The sequence below is a fragment of the Glycine soja genome, chromosome 20 (genome assembly GCF_004193775.1).
Source record: "Glycine soja cultivar W05 chromosome 20, ASM419377v2, whole genome shotgun sequence".
Lineage (NCBI taxonomy): Eukaryota > Viridiplantae > Streptophyta > Magnoliopsida > Fabales > Fabaceae > Glycine > Glycine soja.
The window spans coordinates 42,987,300-43,010,374 of NC_041021.1; the positions used below are offsets into that span (position 1 = coordinate 42,987,300).

At 33.4% G+C, this 23,075-nt stretch overlaps 3 protein-coding genes across 10 annotated transcripts; 1 reads left to right on the plus strand and 2 right to left on the minus strand.

Moving 5' to 3' along the window:
• The first annotated feature begins 634 nt into the window (after window positions 1-634).
• On the plus strand, window positions 635-5,841 carry LOC114402132 (short-chain dehydrogenase TIC 32, chloroplastic-like). Its single transcript, XM_028364653.1, has 8 exons — window positions 635-718; window positions 1,251-1,486; window positions 1,695-1,762; window positions 2,657-2,706; window positions 3,015-3,065; window positions 3,995-4,079; window positions 5,130-5,176; window positions 5,501-5,841. The coding sequence occupies exons 1-8, from the start codon at window positions 635-637 to the stop codon at window positions 5,657-5,659; spliced, it is 780 nt and encodes a 259-aa protein (XP_028220454.1). The 3' UTR covers window positions 5,660-5,841.
• A 2,067-nt stretch (window positions 5,842-7,908) lies between these two features.
• Window positions 7,909-11,064, minus strand: LOC114402591 (putative ubiquitin-like-specific protease 1B). Of its 7 annotated transcripts, none has more exons than XM_028365228.1 (11): window positions 10,965-11,064; window positions 10,595-10,646; window positions 10,259-10,312; window positions 9,631-9,781; window positions 9,468-9,549; window positions 9,295-9,384; window positions 9,024-9,146; window positions 8,771-8,902; window positions 8,556-8,659; window positions 8,362-8,452; window positions 7,909-8,293 (listed from the first exon to the last, which is right to left on the minus strand). In XM_028365228.1, the coding sequence occupies exons 2-11, from the start codon at window positions 10,632-10,634 to the stop codon at window positions 8,180-8,182; spliced, it is 981 nt and encodes a 326-aa protein (XP_028221029.1). In that variant the 5' UTR covers window positions 10,635-10,646; window positions 10,965-11,064; the 3' UTR covers window positions 7,909-8,179. The 7 variants fall into 7 exon arrangements, with proteins under 7 accessions (XP_028221029.1, XP_028221026.1, XP_028221028.1 ...); XM_028365225.1 differs by having other exon boundaries at window positions 10,955-11,061; XM_028365227.1 differs by having other exon boundaries at window positions 10,909-11,029.
• Window positions 11,065-11,982: 918 nt separating this feature from the next.
• LOC114401522 (mitogen-activated protein kinase kinase kinase YODA-like) lies at window positions 11,983-19,966 on the minus strand. 2 transcript variants are annotated; one of them, XM_028364041.1, is made up of 12 exons: window positions 19,702-19,966; window positions 17,978-18,721; window positions 17,174-17,878; window positions 16,970-17,057; window positions 16,771-16,833; window positions 16,330-16,490; window positions 16,150-16,225; window positions 15,224-15,283; window positions 15,026-15,133; window positions 14,608-14,847; window positions 13,372-13,463; window positions 11,983-13,261 (listed from the first exon to the last, which is right to left on the minus strand). In XM_028364041.1, the coding sequence occupies exons 2-12, from the start codon at window positions 18,529-18,531 to the stop codon at window positions 12,742-12,744; spliced, it is 2,667 nt and encodes an 888-aa protein (XP_028219842.1). In that variant the 5' UTR covers window positions 18,532-18,721; window positions 19,702-19,966; the 3' UTR covers window positions 11,983-12,741. The 2 variants fall into 2 exon arrangements, with proteins under 2 accessions (XP_028219842.1, XP_028219843.1); XM_028364042.1 differs by lacking the exon at window positions 19,702-19,966 and adding an exon at window positions 19,577-19,692.
• Window positions 19,967-23,075: the final 3,109 nt, after the last annotated feature.

The window sequence follows — 23,075 nt, forward strand, 5'->3', positions numbered from 1 at the left end:
TTCAAATTCATATTTAAAAAACCATTCACATGTTTTTTTTTATGAAAAATATAAAAATTAATAAATATAAATCTCACTTTAACTTTAAAAATTAGCTTTAAATAATTTTTAAAACAATAAACTAGAACATTTAAAATTATAAAAAAATCAAACTAACTTATATCATAGTTTTCATAGTGTTTATTAGGCATATATAATTAATACATGATTTTTTAATACATTAATGAATTAAAGCACATTCTTCATATGGCTTTAATAAATACAATTATTTTAAAAATGAACGAAAATTTTCTTGTTTGGCATTGGATGAGTCATAAATGTAATAATACATGCAGTCTACATCCACGTCGGTTGGCTAACAGGGTAGCTAAAGTAAGGAGCTGAGACAGATTCTCCTCTTTCTTTTGGGACATCATATGTTCTACGTTCTCAAGAACATGCTATTAGCTGATGTCTCAGGAATTTCTGTTATAAGACGTATATAACTTTTCCTCTTTAGTTGTTGACTTGTTTAGTTTTCTGATTGATTAAAAAATCCACTTTGGTTGGTCACTTGTATCTCAGTTTCAGGTGGTGGTGCAACGCTGAGTTGTGTGAGAGAATGAGAAAGATAGAGAGATAGTGTGTGCAGAAGATGGGCCATTCAGCAGAAAAGGGGCTTCTGGGTTTTCATCATCATCCACTGCAGAGCAAGTCACCGAAGGAATTGATGGAACTGGTCTCACTGCCATTGTCACAGCTCCCTCACTTCTTTCCATTTTTATTCTTTTTCTTATATAATTTCCAGATGGGTATCTTTTCCTTGTAAAAAAAAAATCATTTTTTTCTGATAACTTTTTCTTCTGATCTTGCTGATGCTGTTCTGTCCTAATAGTTGGCTAAGAAAAATCACTATTTATTCGTATGCTTTGATGCAAATTTTCTTCTATCCAGTTCAATGATGAACTGAACAAATTGAAAAATGTTTCATTTCTAGTTCAATTGAACAGATATTGGCATGTGGAGTGACTTACAAGCTTTTTTAATGAAGATACAAAACCACATTGAACTAATGCCTTTTGTATTTGACTCTATAATTTAGCCCAAGATTATTGCACTCTGTTAATGCAGCAACAAAAGCCGGAGTCTTTGGTGGGGCATAACTTGTGCATCTCTGCATATGCATGCTTCGTTGAATTCCCACTGGCATGATAAGTAATTCTTAGAATGTTCCATTGTTTAAATGTGGTATCCGGACATTATGGTAACAGGAGCATCCAGTGGTATTAATTGGTGCTGAGACTACACGTGTTCTTTCTTTGCATGGTGTCCATGTGATTATGGGTGTCAAAAATATGTTTGCCACTAAAGATGTCAAAGAAACAATACTTAAGGAGATTCCCTCCGCCAAAGTTGATGCCATGGAGTTAGATCTCAGTTCGATGGAGTCTGTCAAGAAATTTGCATCAGACTTTAAGTCCTCTGGTCTTCCATTGAACATCTTGGTGTAAGAAATGGAGATGACATGGATCACATTGTCAACTTTATTTTCACTATTTTTTTTAGGACTTTGTTTTTAGTGAAGTTGTTAGTTACTAGTTTTCTCCCATTATGCGTGTCTATGTTCCAATTGAGCTCTCTTAATTTTGATTATTTAAGGAAACACAGGAGTAATATTGTTTTCTGGTTTGCTTGTATTATAAGAAACAATGCAGGAATTATGGCATACCCTTTCAAGCTCTCTACAGACAAATTGAACTACAGTTTGCCACAAATCACTTAGGTATGTTCAAAATGTTATTGTTTAATTCAAGATCCAACTAACTGAGTGTTCTTCCATTTGAAAATTCATTTCATGACTGATAGTGACATTGCTTCAAATTTACTGATATTTTATTCCTTAACATGAATTTTCTGAGCTTTCCAGTTTAAATGGGGAAAGGGAAGGCTGGGGAAACATTTTGGCACTTGCAGAAGTTTCTAGGGAGTGTAGGCCATGTGATTCGTATCTTTCTGATTAAGATAATTAAGAACTCGGATAAATGGTGATAGTTACTGTAATAATAGAAACATAGATATATGAATCCTCTCTCTTTCTCTTTCTCTCTTAGGGGAGTGGTTATAAATTATTGAAACATGAAATATGCGTATTACTACACTTACGATTGTCTCATCGTATATAATTGGGTGATATTTTATACTAAACATCAAGTAACTGTTTTATTGTTTTTTTAAAATGCATAGACTGGGAAGATGTGATAGTGATGTGAACCCTGATGTCTTAATTTAATATAATTTCGCAGGTCATTTTCTCTTGACCAATCTTTTGTTGGACACTAGGAAGAAAACTTCACGTGAAACTAATTAAGAAAGAAGGAAGAATTGTTAATGTCTCCTCTCAGGCTCACCGATTTACATATTATGAAGGAATCTGTTTTGACAAAATTAACTATGAATCAAGGTAATGTGTAACCTAAATTAAAATTATGAGAAGATATTCTGACAGTTCTTTTTTTTTTTTTTTAATGGAAGAGAAATTTATTGAGAAGGAAGACTGCTGCTGGAGACTTCAATTTTTTTTTTTATCGCAGGAATCAGCTCTAATATTTGTTTTATTATGAAAATTATTATTCGATATTAAGTTTGTGATTATGCTATGTATTTTTGGTACTCATAGTTTTTCTGAGTAATGGAGATTATACCAGATCTGATACAAAAAACTTGCTGGTAGGATTTAATGCTCAGGGATATAATAACGATTGACCTATGCCTATGCACATTTTAATTTGATAGAATTATGAAAGGAGACGTGATTTTTGAAAAACTTGTTGTAAAAAGTGTTTTGTATATTTCATTATGTGTCCTTCCTTGTTTACAGCTAAAACAATTGACTTACTTTAGTTTTCCCCGAAAATTAAGCATGAAATCATGATTCCGGTTCCTGCAGTATTTTGTCAACAGGAGAAGTGTTACATATATTTAATTATGTTTGCTTCTTTGTATTCAGTTACAACAACTGGCGTGCATATGGGTAGTCAAAGCTTGCCAACATTTTACATGCAAATGAACTTACAAGACGTCTCAAGGTGTGCTGGCTTTTCCTCTACAATGGTGTAATTTACATATTATGTGGTGAAATTGTTAATTAAGAGTATTTTTTTTTTCTTACACCATAGTGAAACATTTTAGTTGGCCATTGAAGGACATAATAAGTTAACATTATTATTCCTTATTTAGGTTAACTTTTGGCCGATTAATAAGAGACCGATGTCCTTAGTTTTATGTGTTCATTCATTGTCTCTTTGGCTTTTGTCATTGATTAAGAAACTGATATTTCTGATTGAACATAATCAGATGGTGGCATGACCTTTGTTAAGTGTAATTAATTCCTATTTCCGCCTTGGTTCAAATGCGAACGATTCTATTGTATTTTTGAGTTATCTTTTGCTTTCTCACTTGATAGGTTGCAATAGACTAGCAGATTCAGACTTGTGCCAAATTTGTTTCTTGTTTCTGATTCACTATGTTCATTGTGCTCAATGGAATTAAACTATTTAAGCAGAAGGTATCAGATTATTTAGGATGTCATTTATTTAGATTTACATAATATTTTAACAGTGTTTTTCTTCTTCACACTTTACTCTTTCTAATCCCTTTATCTTGCTGGTTATGTATAAAAAGTCGCTCATTACTGTAATTATGTATTAATTAAAGATGACCCTATCTTTGGAAAAGATGATTGCTGACTTGTTTTTAGAAAATTAGGTGATTATTGATGACCAATATTTGTTGGTTATCAATTTCAGTGGAATTTTTAGCCACCCGATTTAGATTTGTGACAAAGTAGGAACTTTGACCCCCTTCAGCCAACCACTATCATATTATTATTATGTTACTTTCTTTCTCATTCTGCTTTTTAGTAGCTTTCTTTTTTCATTGTTTAGTGAGTAAAGATGTCCCTTTGTTTTTGCCGCAGTTGCTGTCTTTTATGTAATATGTCTTTCATCTTGATCAAGAAGATGGGGTGGATATTTCTGCAAATTCTCTTCATCCAGGAGTAATTGCCTCCAATCTTTCCCGTCATATCAGTCCAGTGAATGGTAACTACCGCATTGTGCTATTCATGTGCATTCATGTTCTGTCTAGGAATTGTGTAGGTCATGAGATTTGGTATACTAAATGATGTATTCTGCATTATCTTCCTTTATATTTTCATTTTGATTGTCTTTCAAAATGCAATAAGCTGGCATTCAATAAGCCCGCATTTGTCTACATTGCTTTCTGGTGTTATATACTAAATTTGGTTCAAGAATATCTTTAAAAAACCAACACCTATTAATAATAGGTTGGTGATGAAACATCAGGAGTCGGAATTGGTTTAAGATTTTTATTCGAATAAAAAGAGACTAAGCTCTTACAAAGGACACCAAGGCCTTAGATCCTCAGGCAAGGACTTTCTCTGTCTAAAAGCAACCCAAATAACCAACCTACATTGGAAGCATGGGATTTTGGTGAGGGGTTTCTAAGGCCTTGGATGTAGAAACTTCAATAGCTAACTTTCGTGGTTTGGTTCTTCCGAGGTTCTTATCAATTGGTATCAAGCATTGGGGCTGTGGAGCATGATGTTATGTTTTGATCCAATTGCGAGGTTCACATTAGAAGTGCGAGGTTCACATTAGAAGTGCGAGGTTCTGTTGTGGGGTTTATAAGGCCTTGAGCTTTGCAACATACCCAATGTTCTTATCATCACTCTACCACACCCCTTGGCCCTATAACCACTCTGATAAGCCTAATTAACTTGCCAACTCAGCGGCATAAGTAATTCTCTCCCCCTATAGCTCTTTTCTGCTTACAAGTATAGAGCTTCCAGATTACGGGTTTTTAGGGACTCAAGTCCACAACTGGTCCATGCCTTGTTCAATCTTGCTGCTTACATCGGTCCATGATCAAGTGCTTTATCAGTTAGCCCTTTTAAATATTGAATACAGGCATGTGTGAAGAACATCTTGATCATTCTTGTGAAGCACTTCTCATAATCACTCGGATTAATTGCTATATCAATTCATGTCTGTGAAATTTGTTCATTTTTTTTAATGCAGATAATGACAGTAGCTAAGTTTTATGTGTATATTTCTGTTTGATTTGTGCAGGTCTAACTAAAGCTATAGCAAGACTTTTGCTTAAAAATGTCCAGCAGGTAAGTTGAATTGGTATGACCTGCGATTTTAAATTTCAGGGACATTATATTGTTATTTAGGGCATTATTCTAGAACCCTTCCTTTTTATGATTACCGATACTCCTGCGAGTTGTCAAACATTTATTGGTTGTTCATTATATTTAACATATTTAATACACCTAAACCATTTATTATAAAACTAAAATTAAATAATTGGCAATTCAAATGGGTACAGAATCCATTAAGGATACAATTTTTAAGCTAGAAGAGGGTTCAAACATTCCTCATGTTTACTATGGGATTCTTCTGACCTTGCTTGTTCACCTTGTCCAACCTTAAAGCAGGGAGCAGCAACAACATGCTATGTAGCACTGCACCCACAAGTGAAGGAAATTAGTGGCAAGTATTTTTCAGCCAGTAATGTGGCCAAAACAACCTCACAGGGGACTGATGCTGATTTGGCCAAAAAACTATGGGATTTCAGCATGAATTTGACCAAGTAAAAAAACTCAAGTGTTATTTGTCAATGTAGATGCATCATGCATACTTTTCTGATTGTTATTTGAAAACAATCAGTTATATGACTTCCTGTAATATATTTATAGTGAGATTCTGATTTTTTTTTATTGACAAATGTTAGTTGTTAATTGTTACTATTTTATTAGCATGGGAATTGAACCTACTACTTTTCTCCCCTTCCCTTCCCTTCCCTTCTCTCTTAACCACCCAGCCCATCTTATATCTCCTGATTCCTATCTAAGGCTATTTTGCATAGACATGGATTTCAGGCTTACAACCTATATATTCTCTGACAAATCAAAATCACAAGATGCATTGGTGGGTGTCTGTTCCTCTTTCAGCTCTCGTGACATTTTTGCATCAAATCACAGAGAAACCTTTATACAAAAACTCTGTTATGGCAACAATTGGTGGAGCCTGTTATTAAGGCTAATTGCTTGCACCACATTCTTGTTTCTCTGTAAATAAGCTCACGTTGCTCACTGTTTTTCATCAATTCAACATTTCTTGTGTGGAAGTAGCAGGACCAAATGTTGCTTTCAAGGATCCAATCGTTGCACTCAAGTCTAGGGTTCATGTATGCACCTATTCCTGTCAGCTGTGCTTCAAATAGCAACTGTCGGTCATATCAGCACCTCCTCCACGCTGTTTATTTGTGATACTTATTTTTAATTTGATTGTTATAGGAAAAGACTATTCAGTTACACACAATTTTTCAACTTTGTCTCCGTCATCTCTATAATCTGTGATCAGCAAAAAGTTAATGTGAAAAACAGGGATTATATAACCATTGGGTTGGTCTAGTGTTGGATAGGGTAGATGCATGAGGACTTAGTTCGATTCTTATTGTTCTCATTGTACACCAGGAAAAAAAAAAACAGGGATTATATTAAAAATCATTATTGTTGGAACAGTAACCAACAACAATTGACATCAAATTAAATTTGTTATTATGTCATACATGTGAACAGTGAATGATTAATCTTTTTTCAAAAACTTGATTCCGTATCTTTAATGTATCTCTCCCACCAATTATATTTTTTTCCTGTTCATAATGCTTGACTTTAAGACCTCATTAGAAATATGTGTTCAGTAATGACCAATATAACGTTGATAAAGTGAAACTCATTTGGATTGAATTATTTTTTAAATTCAAAGGTCAAATAAAAATAAATATTTTGTATAAATAATAAAATAGTACATTTTAAGATTTTTCTTTTGATCTTGTTGGAGGCAGTTGTACCTTGAGTAAATTCTCATTCAGGTTTTTAAAATTATAAATGTTGTTTACTTTAATTCTTAATTTTATATATAAAAAAACTCATTTTAGTCTTAAATAATGCCATTCATTTTTCTCTTTTTTCATATTATTTTTTTCTTTTTTGTACTAAAAAAACAAATGAATAATATTTTTTGAAATTAGGAATTATAATGGAGATTTTGGAAAGTTTAAAGGGCTAGTATAATTGTACCTATGATCCTCTCAATATGGTATGCACATGTGTTTAAATTCGATTAGCTTGACTCAGTTTATTATCTATATGATATTTATTATATTTCTAAACATTATTGTTAGTAATTACAAACTTTTTTTTAATACATAAGAAAATAATGGCAATGATAAAACAATGTCAGTCATATTCCCTATAAAATTAAATATAAGTAAAATTAACTAATTTTGCATTTATTAAAAAACTTGGTTAATATCATTTAAATTTACTCCTTTAAAAAATCATTTAAATTTAATAATCACATTTAAAAAAAAATTCTTAAAATGTCACTCATTAAAATTTGATATCAAGAATAAAAATAAATCATTAAAACTATAACTACAATTAATTGAATGATATTCTAGGGATGATATCATTAAATATGATAAAAAAAAAATAGTTAAAGTTTTAAGTTAAAAAAATAGCATTGGACACCAAAATCCCATGTGTTTGTTTAAGATTTTGCTAGATCTCAGTGCTTCTTTTCCAGCTCAAAACCACCTTTACTCGTTTTACCTAAATTAAAAACCTAATAAATTTCTGTATGCCTTTTTTTTATTTAATAATCTCAAATATATGAATCACATAAAGATACACCATTATGTCATTAAGTTAATAAATCCAAGCAAACCTGGTACACACAACAACAAAGGAGATGTAATATTTAGAGGAGGGCATTAGTAATGACCCCTACAAATCACAGTAAACTAACCCAAAAGACAGTAAATGGTGAGAAAAGCATAGGAAGGAAGTTATTATATTTACCCCATACAAACCAGCTGAGAAAAATGTGTAACAACTTTATAGAAACTAGTATATTCGTGTTGGAGTACACAGGGCATTAAAGTTTGGATGCCCAAGATACAAGTAAAGTGTGAACTAGGTGTTACATTTTCATATTAAGTTTGGGTGCCCCAGATGAAGAATTAAAACTGTATTTCATTTTTTAAAAAATTAACTATGTATAACCGAAATCTCTTAGTAGACGTGTTAACTTGATATAGTCAATGTCAGTCAGCATAATTTCCCCCATAGTCCTGCAGCCTTCAAAAGCTCTTCTCTAACCTCATTTTTAGGATGTTGAACCCATCCACATATAAGGCTTTGCCGAAACTTCAAGATTTCTTTCTGCAATTTTTTTAAAAGTAAGTCCCACTTCCACACAGTAGCTTAGTAAAAGACAAATCAATACTCACGCGTTGATAATCAGGCATGGTTTTGTCTTGCCATTTTATTGATCCATCCCAAATTTCCATGTATTTCAGCACATAGATGCCACAATCATGACTATCAAACATATAAAGCATCAATGAGAAAAATATATTATTAGCACCAATAATGAATTTAGTTTTCTACATAAATGAACATTAGAGCTACACACATTACTCACATGTTTTGCTGCCTAGGAACATCAACGCGAAGAAGTGTTATTGATGCATTCTCTTTGGTCAAACCAGGATTCATCAATACCAGCAGCTCCTCAAAACGACGTTTCTTTGCATAAAAAAACCATTGATTGGTTGGATCAGACAGAAAAGTTAGGGATAAAAGTTTGATAAAGCTAATGTAAATATTTCCCGAGGGAAAAGGAATGTTCAATACTACCATTGCATCATCCAAGTTCTTCTTTCTGGTTGAGAATTTATCATGCATCGAATCTAACACATACAAAATTTTGTCCTTGGGCTCAAATGCATAACAAGACCAATGCTCCTCAAACAAAGTTGGTGCAAAAATCTGAAAAAAGGACAAATTATTTACCTGAAAGACATTGCATACCACCAAACCCAGAGGTTGTTTACAAACCATAATAATTTTCATTCAAAACAAAAGGCATATAAGGTGGCACCATACTTACCAATTTGCACTGATTAATATCATAACCCAGTTTACTCGGCAAGATGAATAGAGATACATCCTCAATACACCAAGGCTTGTAGCTATCTTCATTAGATTGATTTAAATCGCATATCACCTTATTCTACACAGAAACATCACTGACTGACATGAGAGTGTTATGCTGACTAAACATATCTGGAAAAACAATAGCACTACCATAAATGTCAATAGCATGGGTCCTCATCCTTCAACAGCTCTTTTGTTTATAAACATTATACTTAAATACTCACCACAAATTGTGGGCTAAACATATGACGAGTGACAACCCCATTTGTTGCCTTCTCCTCTTCCATCATTATCTTTCCAGCAGCTAAAATCACCTGAACATTACATATACTTTTTCAGAGTTATATCACAAATAACTAGTAGCTTAAATTAAGCCTTATGCATTTTTGATACCGACCATATCATTGACCCATCCTTTTGGTTTCATGGTATAGCCATCCTTGCGGTTTAAGTAAACGCCAAACATGCTAACCAAGACACTGGGATTTGAATATATGATTTTCAACATCAGTAAGACAACAAATGCAACATCAAAATACTAAGATACCTAAGCTTTGTACCTCAATTCCTCATGTGCCTTTGGTCGACGAGTACAAAAGTAATATAGCTTGTTCAGCATAGACAGGGATTTTTTGTCCACAGCCTTCTTTACTTCTTGACTGTTGGAAGTATCCAATGGCACAGGTACCCTATTTTCAGAGCCCCTGATAGCTAATTGAATAATACATGATCAAATCACTAGGATTTGGCTAGAGCCTAGAACTGTGGGGTTTTAGCAGTTTGCAGCATCTGTTAGGATCAAAGCTCAGTGCCCCGGGATGGAACTACATAGAAGGGTGGGGCTGCAACCACACACGCAAACATTTTCTTTTCCTTGAATACTATGCAAAAATTTTCAAATAAGTCCCTTCAAATAGATGAAATCTGCCTCCTCTATGAAAATCTTAATACTCAATGTGAGCAAGCATGCCTAAAATTTCCTAGTTCTGCCCTCATCAAGCCATCATTGTACCCAAAAAAATTGATCATGTGACTCTCATTTATGTCATAGAATCAAGGCACACTAGCACAAATTTAGTCTTGCAATTAAGGATTACAAGTTAGAAGAAATCAAACATTAGAGAATTTATTAGCCAAAAAGGATTTCGAAACAGGCACATTAAAGGAAGGAGGTTTTGTCACAACTACCACTGCTAGAAGGTTCAATTGCCTCACTTGGAGCGGCTTCAGGGATGCTACCAGCTGTTGATACAGAGAAGCACAAATGGTCACGTTAATGTACTAGGGTAGAGTCAAGCTTAACTAACATAAGTTCTGAAGTCTGAATTTATACCAGTAGAGTACACACTCATAATGGAAATATTAAAGTAACGAAGGTATAGGTACTGGTATTGGTACAGGACAGGTATAGGTTCTGAATCTGAAACATGTATAAGTACAGCTAACTCATGCTTCAAGCAAGTAACTGAAGCTACCACTACTGTTGTTGAGTCTAAAGCAAGTAGATAGATAAAATGTGTATACCTGTGGCACTGTTTGATCGATTCTTCCTCTTACGTCCCATTCTTAACTCTCACTGTTTGGCAAAACAGAAAGAAGAAAAAAATTACACATCCCAAAAAATGTTACAAACAAGGAAGACAAAATTAAAATAATACAGTATCTAATTATTATGGAAAAAGATAATAATAATGAATGTTGAAAGTGGTGAAGAAAGGAGGTGATTCATTTTCTTTATGGAAATGGAAGCATAACATAAACATTAGTATCGTTAATTCGAGCACCGAATGAATGAATCGCAGAAACAGAAACAGAGTTGACTATGGAGAAGTGCAAACCCTAAGACGAAGACATTCAAAGGAAATTCAAAAATGTCTCACTCACACACACGCACTTGACATGACACAACTGCCCCGACCGTCGTTTCTTTCTTCTCAAGTCTCCTTTTATGGAATCATCAAACCGTTTATTGCACTCTACAATTCTTTAATATGAATTTTCTATCCTATAAATTACTGTAGTTACGTGACTTAAATAATGAAAAAATTGTAATAAATGATTTTTTTTTTAAGTCTTACTACCCTTACTACCTCTATCAGAAAAAAGAAACTTATTTCAGACAGTTAGTTAACTTTATTTATTTTTTCAATTCATTTAGAAAATAAAACCAGTACAGTAGTATTTCTTAAGCTACTCTTCACCTTAATTGATGGATGACTTTAATTTCATGGGAAGTTGTTTTAAATGAGAATGGTCTTTCCTTGTTTTAAAGGTCATGTAGAAGACTGAGTGAAAATAAAATAAAAATATATATAAAAAAAACTTTTACACTAATTAATAAATTAATTTTAACTTAAAAAATTAAAAATTTTACTATATTATTTTTCTTAACATAAATTTATTTAATACTTTAATGTTTTAATTTTTTAAAATTAAACAAAAATAAATAAATAAATCCTTCACTTATATTTATCCACTTTCATGGCTCGTATGGGAGGAAATAAATTTATTTAATACTTTTATGTTTCCTCCCTTGCTCACTTCATACCATATTTGTTAACCTTCTTGGTACATTTTACTTTCAGTTACTTTTCTTTCAACCACTTTTGACTGGGAAGTTGAATCATGTTAGTCACCCTTCATTTTTAGAGGATCTCTTTTAAGCATTAATATTCACTTCGATTATCAATTAATGACTAAATTAAAATTAACTAATTTTTTATTTCAAATTTGGAAAAAATTTAATAAAACTATTTTTTTTATCTCAGTCAAAATTAAGTACCCATCTTGTTCAAAGCCATTATATACATGTAACCTTAATGGCTTAATATATAATACTATATTTTTTTTATAAGTACTTCAACTAAAATGTTAAGAATGTAATCAAAACGGGATCGTGATGGCCAGTAATATATATTCAGTGGTGCTTTCAAAGCATCCAATTTTTCTCATCCAACCAGATTTGTTCCAAAGCCCTGTATAATCCGATGAGGATCATAAGATTTTTAGATTTCTTCCATTTTACTGTTGAATAATAATGTACAGAACAAATCCAGTAGTAGACTATACAATGACAATAATACTTCATCTCCCACAATTAAACATAACATGCATCATGCATGGACTCTCTAAAAACCTTGACTTCCCCATCCATAAATGCATGATCACAATACAGTTTCCCATCTACCGTACAGCAATGTCTAACCTCCCAAAAAAAAGTCTGCAAGTTAAGTTTTGTATCAATTTAACCCTTTCTCTGGCATCTATATGGTGTTCCAATTCTAGAAGATGCATTTGTCATTGCATAAACTGTCATTTCTAGTATCTTAAGTGCAGGAGAGAAACCTCTCATGCGTTGATGCTTTAAATATGTTACATACAACAAGAAGTTCCTCTTCGAACAAGTGAGCATTTGTATGAGTTGATTGCTTGATATGGACAAATTGTCAGAATGTTTAATGCTGTGGCACGAATGAACTCCATCAGCCCGAGCCGAAGCCATGCAAAATGCACTTTTGTGCCCCATGTAGCCTATTCTTGGATACAAATTTATTTACATTGATTCTCTTGTGCTTTGGCTCCTTATTGTATAGTTATATTCTTGCAAATAGAACAATGAACAGATCTGCTAACCAAAGGTATTATGAGAAAATTTAGGAAAAATCTTGATGTCATAAACCGTTTGGCCGGCTAAGCAAAGACGAGTTAGGACTGAGATCAATGGATGGGTTAATCTTAACATGTTCCCCCAGCAGCTGCCGGCCAACACGATCTGCCAAGACCGACTGAAAATCATATGGCTCTGCATGAGGATGCCTTGCAAACTGCTTAACCAAAACATCATTTTCACTGGAAACCAGTTCTGGTGAAATGTGAGACCCCATTTGCATTCCTCGAAAAATGTCAACATTCGAGTCGTGATGAGAATGGCCATTCATGTAGACACCATTTGAGGACTTGGGAATGCTTCCAAAACCCTCTTGAAAGTAAATGGACTGTTTAGAGTGATTACCAAATGGAATGGCACCACTGCCACCAGCAAGAGGTGTAGATGCCCCAGAAGCAGTCCGAGGGCTAGATATAGGAGAAGGAGACATTTTCCCATTCCTGTGCTGTGGTGATCTTGACCTCAAAAGTGGGCTTCCGATGGGAGAAACAGGGCAAGATATATTCCTTGGAATATGGATTTCACTGGAGATTAATAACATAATGTCAGATTACCATTGACTAAGTCAGCAGTCTTGCATGCATGTTTCCGTGTGTGTGTGTGTGTGAGTGAGTGTGAGAGAGGGATTAAAGACCTTTCATGAGGATTAGTTTTCAAAAATCTAGAAGAATGAACAGAAAGTCTATCTGAATCCAAGCTAGAAAGATTCTTTCCTTGTCCAATAGCCTGAAAATTGATCAAAGATGCATGATATTATTATAATAACAAGAGGATGCAGAAGGAGAAATAAAATGAGAAGCAACTATAAATGGTTCCATTGATGCAACAAAATTTAGATATGATATTACATTTGAAAGCTAGTTCATGAAAAGACTTAAACCAGATACACTGTAGAGCCTGCTTTCATATAGAGATGTAGAAGCTAAACAAAATTTATGTTACTGTTAAAAATAACCATTACCACAATGCAACAACTCTAAGTCTTTAACATAAAATTCTAGCCTGATCTGACAGAAACAGAATTCAATTTATAAACCCTAGAACCTTTATTTTGTTCCAACTGTTGTTCGATTATCTTTTAACTCATATTATGTCTCTAGCTACTGTGCCTGCCTTTCCCTTCTGCACCATTCATGCTGCCTCATATGCAGAATAATTTCCATGGCAACATACTGTTAGAAACCTCAGTGAGGCTTGAATCAGTTAGTAACAGAAATAACAGCTAGTAACTGTCATGAATAGACAACCGGAGTTAGATAGTCTGATAGCTGGACTGCCAATCAGTGGGTTAGATCCATAAATGAAAGGTGAAGAGAGTATAATAACTAGGAGAAAAGGGGAGAATGGGAGCAGGATCTTTGGTTTTGGGAATGAAATTGAGAGGGATAGCCCACTTAGCCCAGGTCTCTCAAACACCAGGAGTATCTAGAGACAGGTTTCTGTCAATAAACATTCCATTTCTTTTCCATGTTATGATCCAGTCCTATCACATACATGGAAAAGGGAGTAAGGATATAGATCCTGAAAATACCCAATATGCTGGACTCAGAATAAAAAATAAAAAATTATACGTGTGTATTGCCAAGAGCATGAATAGCCTATACAATATACACACCAAAAACATTTAAATCAATCATGAGGAACGTGAAAGCATGAAGAACAAAAAATTCACATCACAGTTTCACAAGGCAGAGCAGATGCTTCCTATTTTGTTCCATCATGTTTTAGACAAATGAGGCAGTGGGATAATTTGATACTTAAGCAGCATACATGCAATGAAAGACAAACAAGCTACCCTCTAATGCTAACGTGGACATGATACAAAATAAAATTGAGCTTTAAAAAATATGTTAGAAAATATTTTACATACCAGAGCTTTTGCTCCCTGTGTAATCCCAGAAACAGGGTCCAAAGCTTCAGGAGCCGGAATAGGTCTTTCCAAAGGTGCAGCATTTTTTACAAAGGGGTGGTCCAACAATTCACTGGCTGAAGGGCGATCATGTGGGTTACGCTGAAGACATTTCCTAACAAAATCTTTTCCTTCATTTGAGAGATGATCAGGGATGGTTGGGAGTTCCTTGCTATTACCAATCTTGAACATGGCAGCAACCTGTTATGATAGCATGCAAATACATCAACCCATAAGAAGAAATAAATTACAAGGGTGTCATGTTTATAATAAAAATTATCATCAGCACTTTGTACATATTAAATACTTCAAATACATATCAAAGCAAAGGATAAAAGAAATTAATGTAAGCTCTGATATATTGACATAAGTTACTAACCCCTTCATACTGAAACCAAGGAGGTTTGGTTGTAGCCATTTCCAAAACTGTGCATCCAAGACTCCATATATCCACCGCAAGGTTGCATCCATTAGAATTTTTTATAACCTGAATCATCAGATAGCAATGATACTGAGCCACAGATCTAAGACACAATCAAAATATAAAAGAAAAAAGGTTTAAAGAAAATATTAGAACCTCAGGAGCCATCCAGTAAGGTGTTCCCTTGAATGACAATGGGCACGATTGCCCTGTTATCTGCAAATTATGTAAGGTATAGTTTATGAAGGTATAAGTAGGGCAAGCAGGACAAATTATGCAACCTTTGGATTCATTAAATCATTTAGAATTAGAAAATCAATAACCAGATGCAATCTCAAAATGACTTCAATAGAAACAGAAGAATCCAATGCCTTTGTTGATGGTGTCTGTCTCTGAATTGCAGTGTCATGTGTTAACTAGTATAAGCAGGGACTTGAAAGTTCTTTACAGTATGGAATGTGGTCTACATGGAAATCATACCATCACCCAGACAGGAGGTCGGTAGTCCACAAAGGAGATTCAGAGAAGGTTCTAGTCTTATTGGGAAATTTATTTCTTTAGGTTCTGTATTCTGGTTTATTCAGCATCCTACTTCAATATTAATTTGACTTCTTTTTCTGCTCCTGTTATTCGTTCCTATGTTTTCTCTGCATATTTTGGGGGGGAAACAAGTTCCATCTTCGTACCTTATAACATTTTAAAGCTATAATACCAATTGATAAGAACCTTGGGAGAATTATATAAAAAAACCTAGCTGTTGAGTTGGAAAGCTCAAGGCCTTATAAACCCCACCCTAAAATCCCATACTTCTAATGTGGAACCCAAGTCTCATCATATCATGCAATTAGATCCTAACAGAAACATTGTGTTAGGGGGAAACCCAGTGTTTGTTTATGATTGTACTCAAATCTAGCCTAAAAACTAGGTTATTTCTATAATTTATTCAGAAATCAATGTGTTTATTTTTGGAGTCCAACAGATTCATAATTTCACTAGGCATCCCAATCCAATGTTCATATCTAACTCATTTAGCCTAAATGCAGATACAGTGAATACTGAATAGTTATTATCTCTAAGCTTACATGTTTTGCCATGCCAAAGTCTGCCAACTTGACCCGACCAGTTGGATCTACCAGTATATTTGCTCCTTTGATATCCCTTCACAAATAAATGCAATTTCAGATATAGACATCACTGCATCAGAACTTAGCAACAACTTAAAGTTTTAAACATTGAAATCATGAATAGATGATTTAGTTTACCTATGGAGAGTATTTTTAGCATGCAAATAAGCAAGCCCTGACAAAATTTGTTGAGTATAACTACGAATAACTAGTTCACCAAATTGCCCATATTCTCGAAGAAGTTTATGTATGGAGCCTCCAGATACATACTCAAGGTATATGTAAAGCTTGTTATCGACCTGTTCAAGGGGTGATTTAGAAGCCTCTATAAGGAACCACAATAACAAATACCGTTGAGAAATTCCCACTTCTATGTTATCAGATAAACCACCAGAAACAAATATACAGTAACTAGAAATCTAGAATATAATGCATACACACTAGAAATGACAGTCCAGACACTAGAACAAAACTCACAATAACTCATCATCACTCACATGAGGGAAAACATCAGAATCTGAATGCTAACATGTACTGTCAGTATGGTTTTGTAAACAGGAAGTGAAGGAGAGAACTTACTGTTTCAGAACCATAATACTGGACAATATTTGGATGCTGTAAACGGCTTAATAAATGAATTTCCTGCCAGTAATTTTGTAGTTAGATTTTCAAAGTAATGTCAAATTTAAATCAGAACCAGAAAACTATAAATTGCACCTAAAGAAAATGAATTATTTACCTGCATGAAATTTACTAGATTAGTAAGGAATCAATTTACCTGCATAAATTGCTTCGCACTTTCCATAGACTTGGGATCATCTGAAAACAGGGTAACCTCCTTCACTGCACACATTTCGCCTCTTTCACTAAAAGAGACAAACATTTTAAACAAAGCAATTCTTATTAAGATCCATATGTAGAAATGATAGATTAAAAAAAGGAATAAATGTGAAATTAAGAACATTTTAACTAAAATACATACCTATTGAAGCCAAGATAGACATGTCCAAATGAGCCGCTGCCAAGCAGCTTCCCTTTCTTCCAACGTGAGCCAGAGTTTGGATTATCTGCTCTAGCTGGACTTCTTGGCATAGATGGAGATGTTGCTGCAGAATTTGAATGAGAGAACAGTGAGGAATTAGAAACTGACAAAGGAGGAAGAGGCAATCGATGAGTCTGTGATTCTGTGGGTGTTCCCCCGGCTTTGGGATGAATAGGTGTGACTGCTCCACTCTGAATTCTAGAGCTTGGACCAGGGCTAGTCATTCTGGGACTAGGTACTGGAGAATACTCAGGGCTACCCCTGCTTGGTTGCCAAAGTAACGGTCCTGACATGTCCCCTCCCATTGAATTGTGCCCAGAATTGTGACCTGAACCTGGACTAGAGCAATGCCCAGACCCAACAAAATTGATCTCTGGATATGGCTTTCCAGCCAAAAAAGCAGAATTCAACACCTGATCTGTGCCAAATGCCCTCAATGGACTTCTTGATGGACTTGACAAGGAACTATCAGGAGCACTATAGAAGGCACCATGAGGAGGAACCTGAAGATTTGGAACATGGTTGCGTAAAGGCCTACGTTTTGGGGAAGTAGAAGACATATGATTACTTAGAATATTTCCTGGTTTCTTTACTCCCGTTGAATTCAGTTGGGAAACAGCAGGTGGTTGATCCTTGAGCATTAAGCTTCAGAAAGAAGGCAACTTTTTAGTAAAGGAGAAAATATATATATTTCTAATATATTCAATCACAATCTGGAAGCACGTTATAGTTTGAGGAAGCTACCTGGAAGGACTGCCAGCAGCAGTTCTAGTCCCAGTCTCACAGTCAATTGCTAGAGGACTACGATTGTGTGAGTCTGCTGGCTCATCACTGTCAGCAGAGCAATCACTAAAGACTGAAGCAGTGACCATATCTCCATCCAAATCTGCAGGGTTTGGCCTACAACGTATGCATCCAGGTGTTGGAAGCGTAAGAAACGATAATGGCTTGGAGACTTTTTCCAATCTTGATTTTGATGATATGCTAATTTCAGAATCTACTCGGCCTACACTTGAAGGATGCAGACCAGGAAGTGGAAGTGGCTGAGCATGAGGCCTATCAATAAAACTTTGACACCTTGCCACTTTGGAAGGTGAAGGCGATCTTGATCCACATGGAGAATGATCTCCCTTCTCTGAAATTGTGTCATTGCAATGTCTACGTGATCCTCCAGATCTAATGCTTACTTTACCTTTGGATGAAATTCTAAGTTTTCGGTGCAGTGTGTCGAAGAAACTTTCCTTATTTGCTTTCTTCTTGGTTTCTTTTGATGATGATTTTCCCCACCATGTAAGCATATTTGTATTTTATAAATTGAGATGTGGCACGCAAGTTTCTTAGAAGGATCCCAGTAAGAGTTCAAAAAATCTATCATTTCACTTCAGTAGGCAAAGTTACAAAAGTCATGACACGGCCATTAAACCTTTAAAAGTAATAACTTCAGAATTAGAGACAGGAATCAGTTATTGAACTATTATTGCAAAAAACCTGCAGCAGAGAAAAACATGTACTTCCAATCAGTAAAATATGAATATACTTTTTAAGTCATAATAAATGTATATATTGTATCCAAATTCTTCAATACATGCATACATATCAATTCTCAATCAGTAAGTCTATCACAAGATAGTTCAAATTGATAGAAGAAGCTAACAATTCATGATTCTTAGTTTATACAACAGCTTCTGACTAGTAATGAAAGTCAATAAATTATGGCACGCCCACACATCTGATCTGACATGACAAAGTATAAACTAAGCATTGAAGATTAAACAACTCCCTTTCATCAGCTAATACTTGGTCCCCAGTTTCCAAACTCAAATCTCAATAAAGCATATAAGCCATGTAGTTAAAACACCAACCCCAAACTATTGGAAATAAATAAATAAATACAACATGACATCATTAGTCGTTACTTATACATGTCTTGCATGTAGATGTATATTATAAAACTCCCAAAGATTGAACAACTTTAGAGGCAGGATCATTCGATGCTTTTCATCAGCTCAAATTTCCTTATTTTCCAACTTTAAAGCAAAATTCATATATCCTAACTCAAGAGTCTCACCAAAAGAAAGGGGGATCAAAGATGAAATTAAATGGAATTATTTTGACCATCAAAATTTGTACCAAGATAGTCAAAACTACTGACACCCAGCTCTCAATCAAAACTAACCTACCAATGATGATAACTTTTTTGTGTGTCTCCATACTCAGATTCCCCCACATACCCAGAAAAAAAATAAGAACAAAGAATCAAACTAACAAATTCCCTCCCTCTAATTCTACCAAAATTTCCAGGATCCCAAGATGCACTACCAATCCATTGTTAAAAACATGCACCTGAAAACAAAGATCCACTGGCACATGATTGAGCAAAGGAAACGGCTAAATCAACCAACTTGTTTGATCATCGAGTGAAATCAGCAAAAGGATACCCTAAAATGGCGAAAGAGGCGGAGACTTACTTCAATTAATCATCTCTGAATTTGAAGTGAACTCACTGCGCAATTTTCAGCTGGAATCTGAGTGAGGAAATTCCCTGAAGAGTGCGGAGCTCGGCGAGAGAGAGAGCCCCAAAAGACCCACAGAGACTCAAAATGCGACAAGCAGAGAAGGATTTTGAAGTGATTTGTGGTGAAAATATTCGCAATTAAAAGTAAGTGAAAGAGATCGCGTAGAGAAGGAGAGAGAAAGAGTGAAAGAAGGGGTCTCCGTCTCAATCAGTGTTCACAACTGATGATTACTTAGATTCTTCATAATAATAATTAGTAGTAATTCTTATAATACTAATTGCCACTTACCACGTTTTAACCCGTCCAAATTATTACAGATTTACAGACGGCCTTTAAAAAAGTACTAGTGATTAGTTTTAACAATTTTAATTTGAGAAAAAGACGAGTACAGCCTTGACAGAGACTAATAATACAAGTTTAATTGTAATTTTAGTTTATCTTATAATTAATGAAAATATAATGTCAACATGGATTGATACTATTATACAAATAGTTAAAGATCCAATATAATGTCAATGAGAATTGCCTACCAAATATAGAAATTAACGTTTTTTTTACAAAAATATAGAAATTAACGTTAAAAATTCAAATTCATATATAATTTTACTTTCTTTGTTTGGTAAATAATTTTTTTAAAAAAATCTTTTTTTATAACGAAAAGATTTGTCTAAAAACTAATTAAATAATTAGATGAAATTGTTTATGATTTAAACTTATGTAATAATATTTTAGGTTGGGTGGGTCTTTACTAGCCACCTGAGACCTGCCCAAAACACATTTTAGATGTAAAAAATATATTGGAATTTTTTTTATAATTTGATTTTGCAATTTTAACATATAAACTAACGTGATATTGTACTACATTGCTAAATATTAAATATTGAATATCAAATTAACTAAAAGATTAAAATAATCAAAAATAATAGAGGATCAAATTTATAAAAAAAAATGAAAGAATGAAACTTGAATTTCGATGATGATAAAAGACCAACGTGAAATTATATCTACAAATATATGAAAAGAGTTGTATTCTTAATTATTTTTAAAAAATGATACTAATTATTTTATGATAGCTTATTTTGGGTGGGTCTGATGAAAATAAAATAAAATACAATGAATTTGGTTGGTTAATTGTCTTTTAGAGGAATCAAATTATGGAATATAGTCTTTAGCCAGAAAAAAAGTTAATAAGGAACGTGGCACTACACCTTACACGTTCAAACAACGGGGTATCTAGGTAAATAGGGGATAGTTGGCACGTTGCTAATATTTTAAATAAAAAATTTGATGCTTTTATGATTTGAGTTACCACCCGTATATGTAAAATTAAAAAGTTTCGGCTTAATAGAGAAGGGTGATAGTGATACGTTTTTTAGAATAATCTTAAAGCGTAAGACTTAATCCATATGTTAGTAAAAATGTCAAATGATATATAATTAAGCCTCCTAGATATGTTGGTTAGTATTAAAAAAGATAAAATTCACTTTAATAATCTTTTAACTTAAAAGATAATGTTTGATTGTCGATTGAAAATACTTTAGTACGCACCAATACATGCGTATTCGAAACTTCGAAATAATTTTATATTTGAGCAGCCCATGTGGCAAATGTATACTTATAACTTGATGCTCTATTTGAATAAGTAAAATAAAATGAAAATGAAAGGAAAAGGAATAGAAAGGATAAAATTATAAGAGAAATAGAAATGGGGAAAAAATAACCGAAAAGATAATAGTGTAGTAAAAATGTTGTTGAAGTGGACAAAAATAATAAAAGAAAAAAAAAAAAAACAAAATTCTTTACTTATTTAGTTGAGAAGAAAAAATGTTAAAAAAAGTTAATAAATTATATGAAAAAATTATACCGATTAAAAATTTAACTCAAAAGGTAAAATTTAACTTTATGGTTGTTGAAACAAGTTTTGCTAACATCTTATACTACACTTTTTAAATAGTTATTCAATAGTTCAAAAGGAATTACAAATCTATTATAGCAATGAAATAAACACTAAAATTTGATTATATTACAAATTACATATAATTTTATAGCAGAATTATTTACTTTGTAAGATTACTTTTCTTAATTTCTATCTTTAAATACGGGTAATTAACAGGTAGATTGAAAATGAATAGAAATGTAACTATTTTCAAACAAAGAAAGATATAATTTGGATTTTATTATAGTTGCTATTAAATCTAGAGCTTGAAATTGGATATTAACTTTGGAGAAAGGACTAAAAATTTCTCTGTATTCATGACATTTTGCCCCAGCTTATTGATTTATTTTCCATTAGAATTTGTGGTATGTCAATATTATTTTGATCCAACTTGCTTTTTGGTCTTAATGTCTGCTTGATTACAAAAGGCCAGTAATGATTAGAAAGTTGTTTCAGTTCAAATTCCTACCCGTCCCCCACGAGAAAAAAAAAAGGTTTAAGTTAAAAATAAGGGAAAGAACAAGAGAATGATGATTGGGAAAGAGATGAAATAACAGTTGAAAGAAGTTTCCCATTCCCTCTTTAAATTTATCATGTATTTCTTTAATTTGGTAGGATGAAGGAGTAGACGTAAATATGTTTCCTTGTGATATGTATATAGTTATGAAAAAAAAGCTCTAGCAAAATAGCAATACTTGAAAGAAAAAAGAAAAAAAAAAAAGCTTTCTGCATTTATATTTTTTGCTTTGTTTCTTTTTATTCTGTTATGTAATAGACGGTTCGTTAATTTCATCTATCTGAGTTGTTATTTTCCTGTTTATTCACGAACTAATTCTCAATGTAATTTACTTCGTATGATATCAATGTCACTAATATTTAAATTTATAACTTATTTACTCTTATACAAAATTTATTTATTTTACGTTATGCTTTCAATTTAAAAAAATATTTTTTTAGTAAATCTTATAATTTTAAGACTAGTTTTAAAATACTAGTTTAAAGACTAAAATCGAAATTGAATAAAAGAATTCTACGCCCGTGTACCTGTCTTTTTTAATTGGAAATATCAATTTTACCCTTCTTAATACCCGTTGGATCTTACTTTATAGAGTTGGATGAGTGAGATTTGGGAAGGGCAATCAAGGAAACTGGAAAATTCACCCCCACGAGAACCCTAGCCGGAAACTACAAATGAAGTGCTTTAAGGAAGAAAAAAACTATCCTCTTTACTTACAGGAAAAGCTTCATGAAAAAGAGATCAAGGCTTCTAAGAATAAATAAATAAAATATCTGCTCACACAACCAAACTTCAATATCTCAACTGAAAAAAAACATGAAATCACCTCAATCAATAAATACAAACAATGGAAACTTCAATATTGTACAAAAT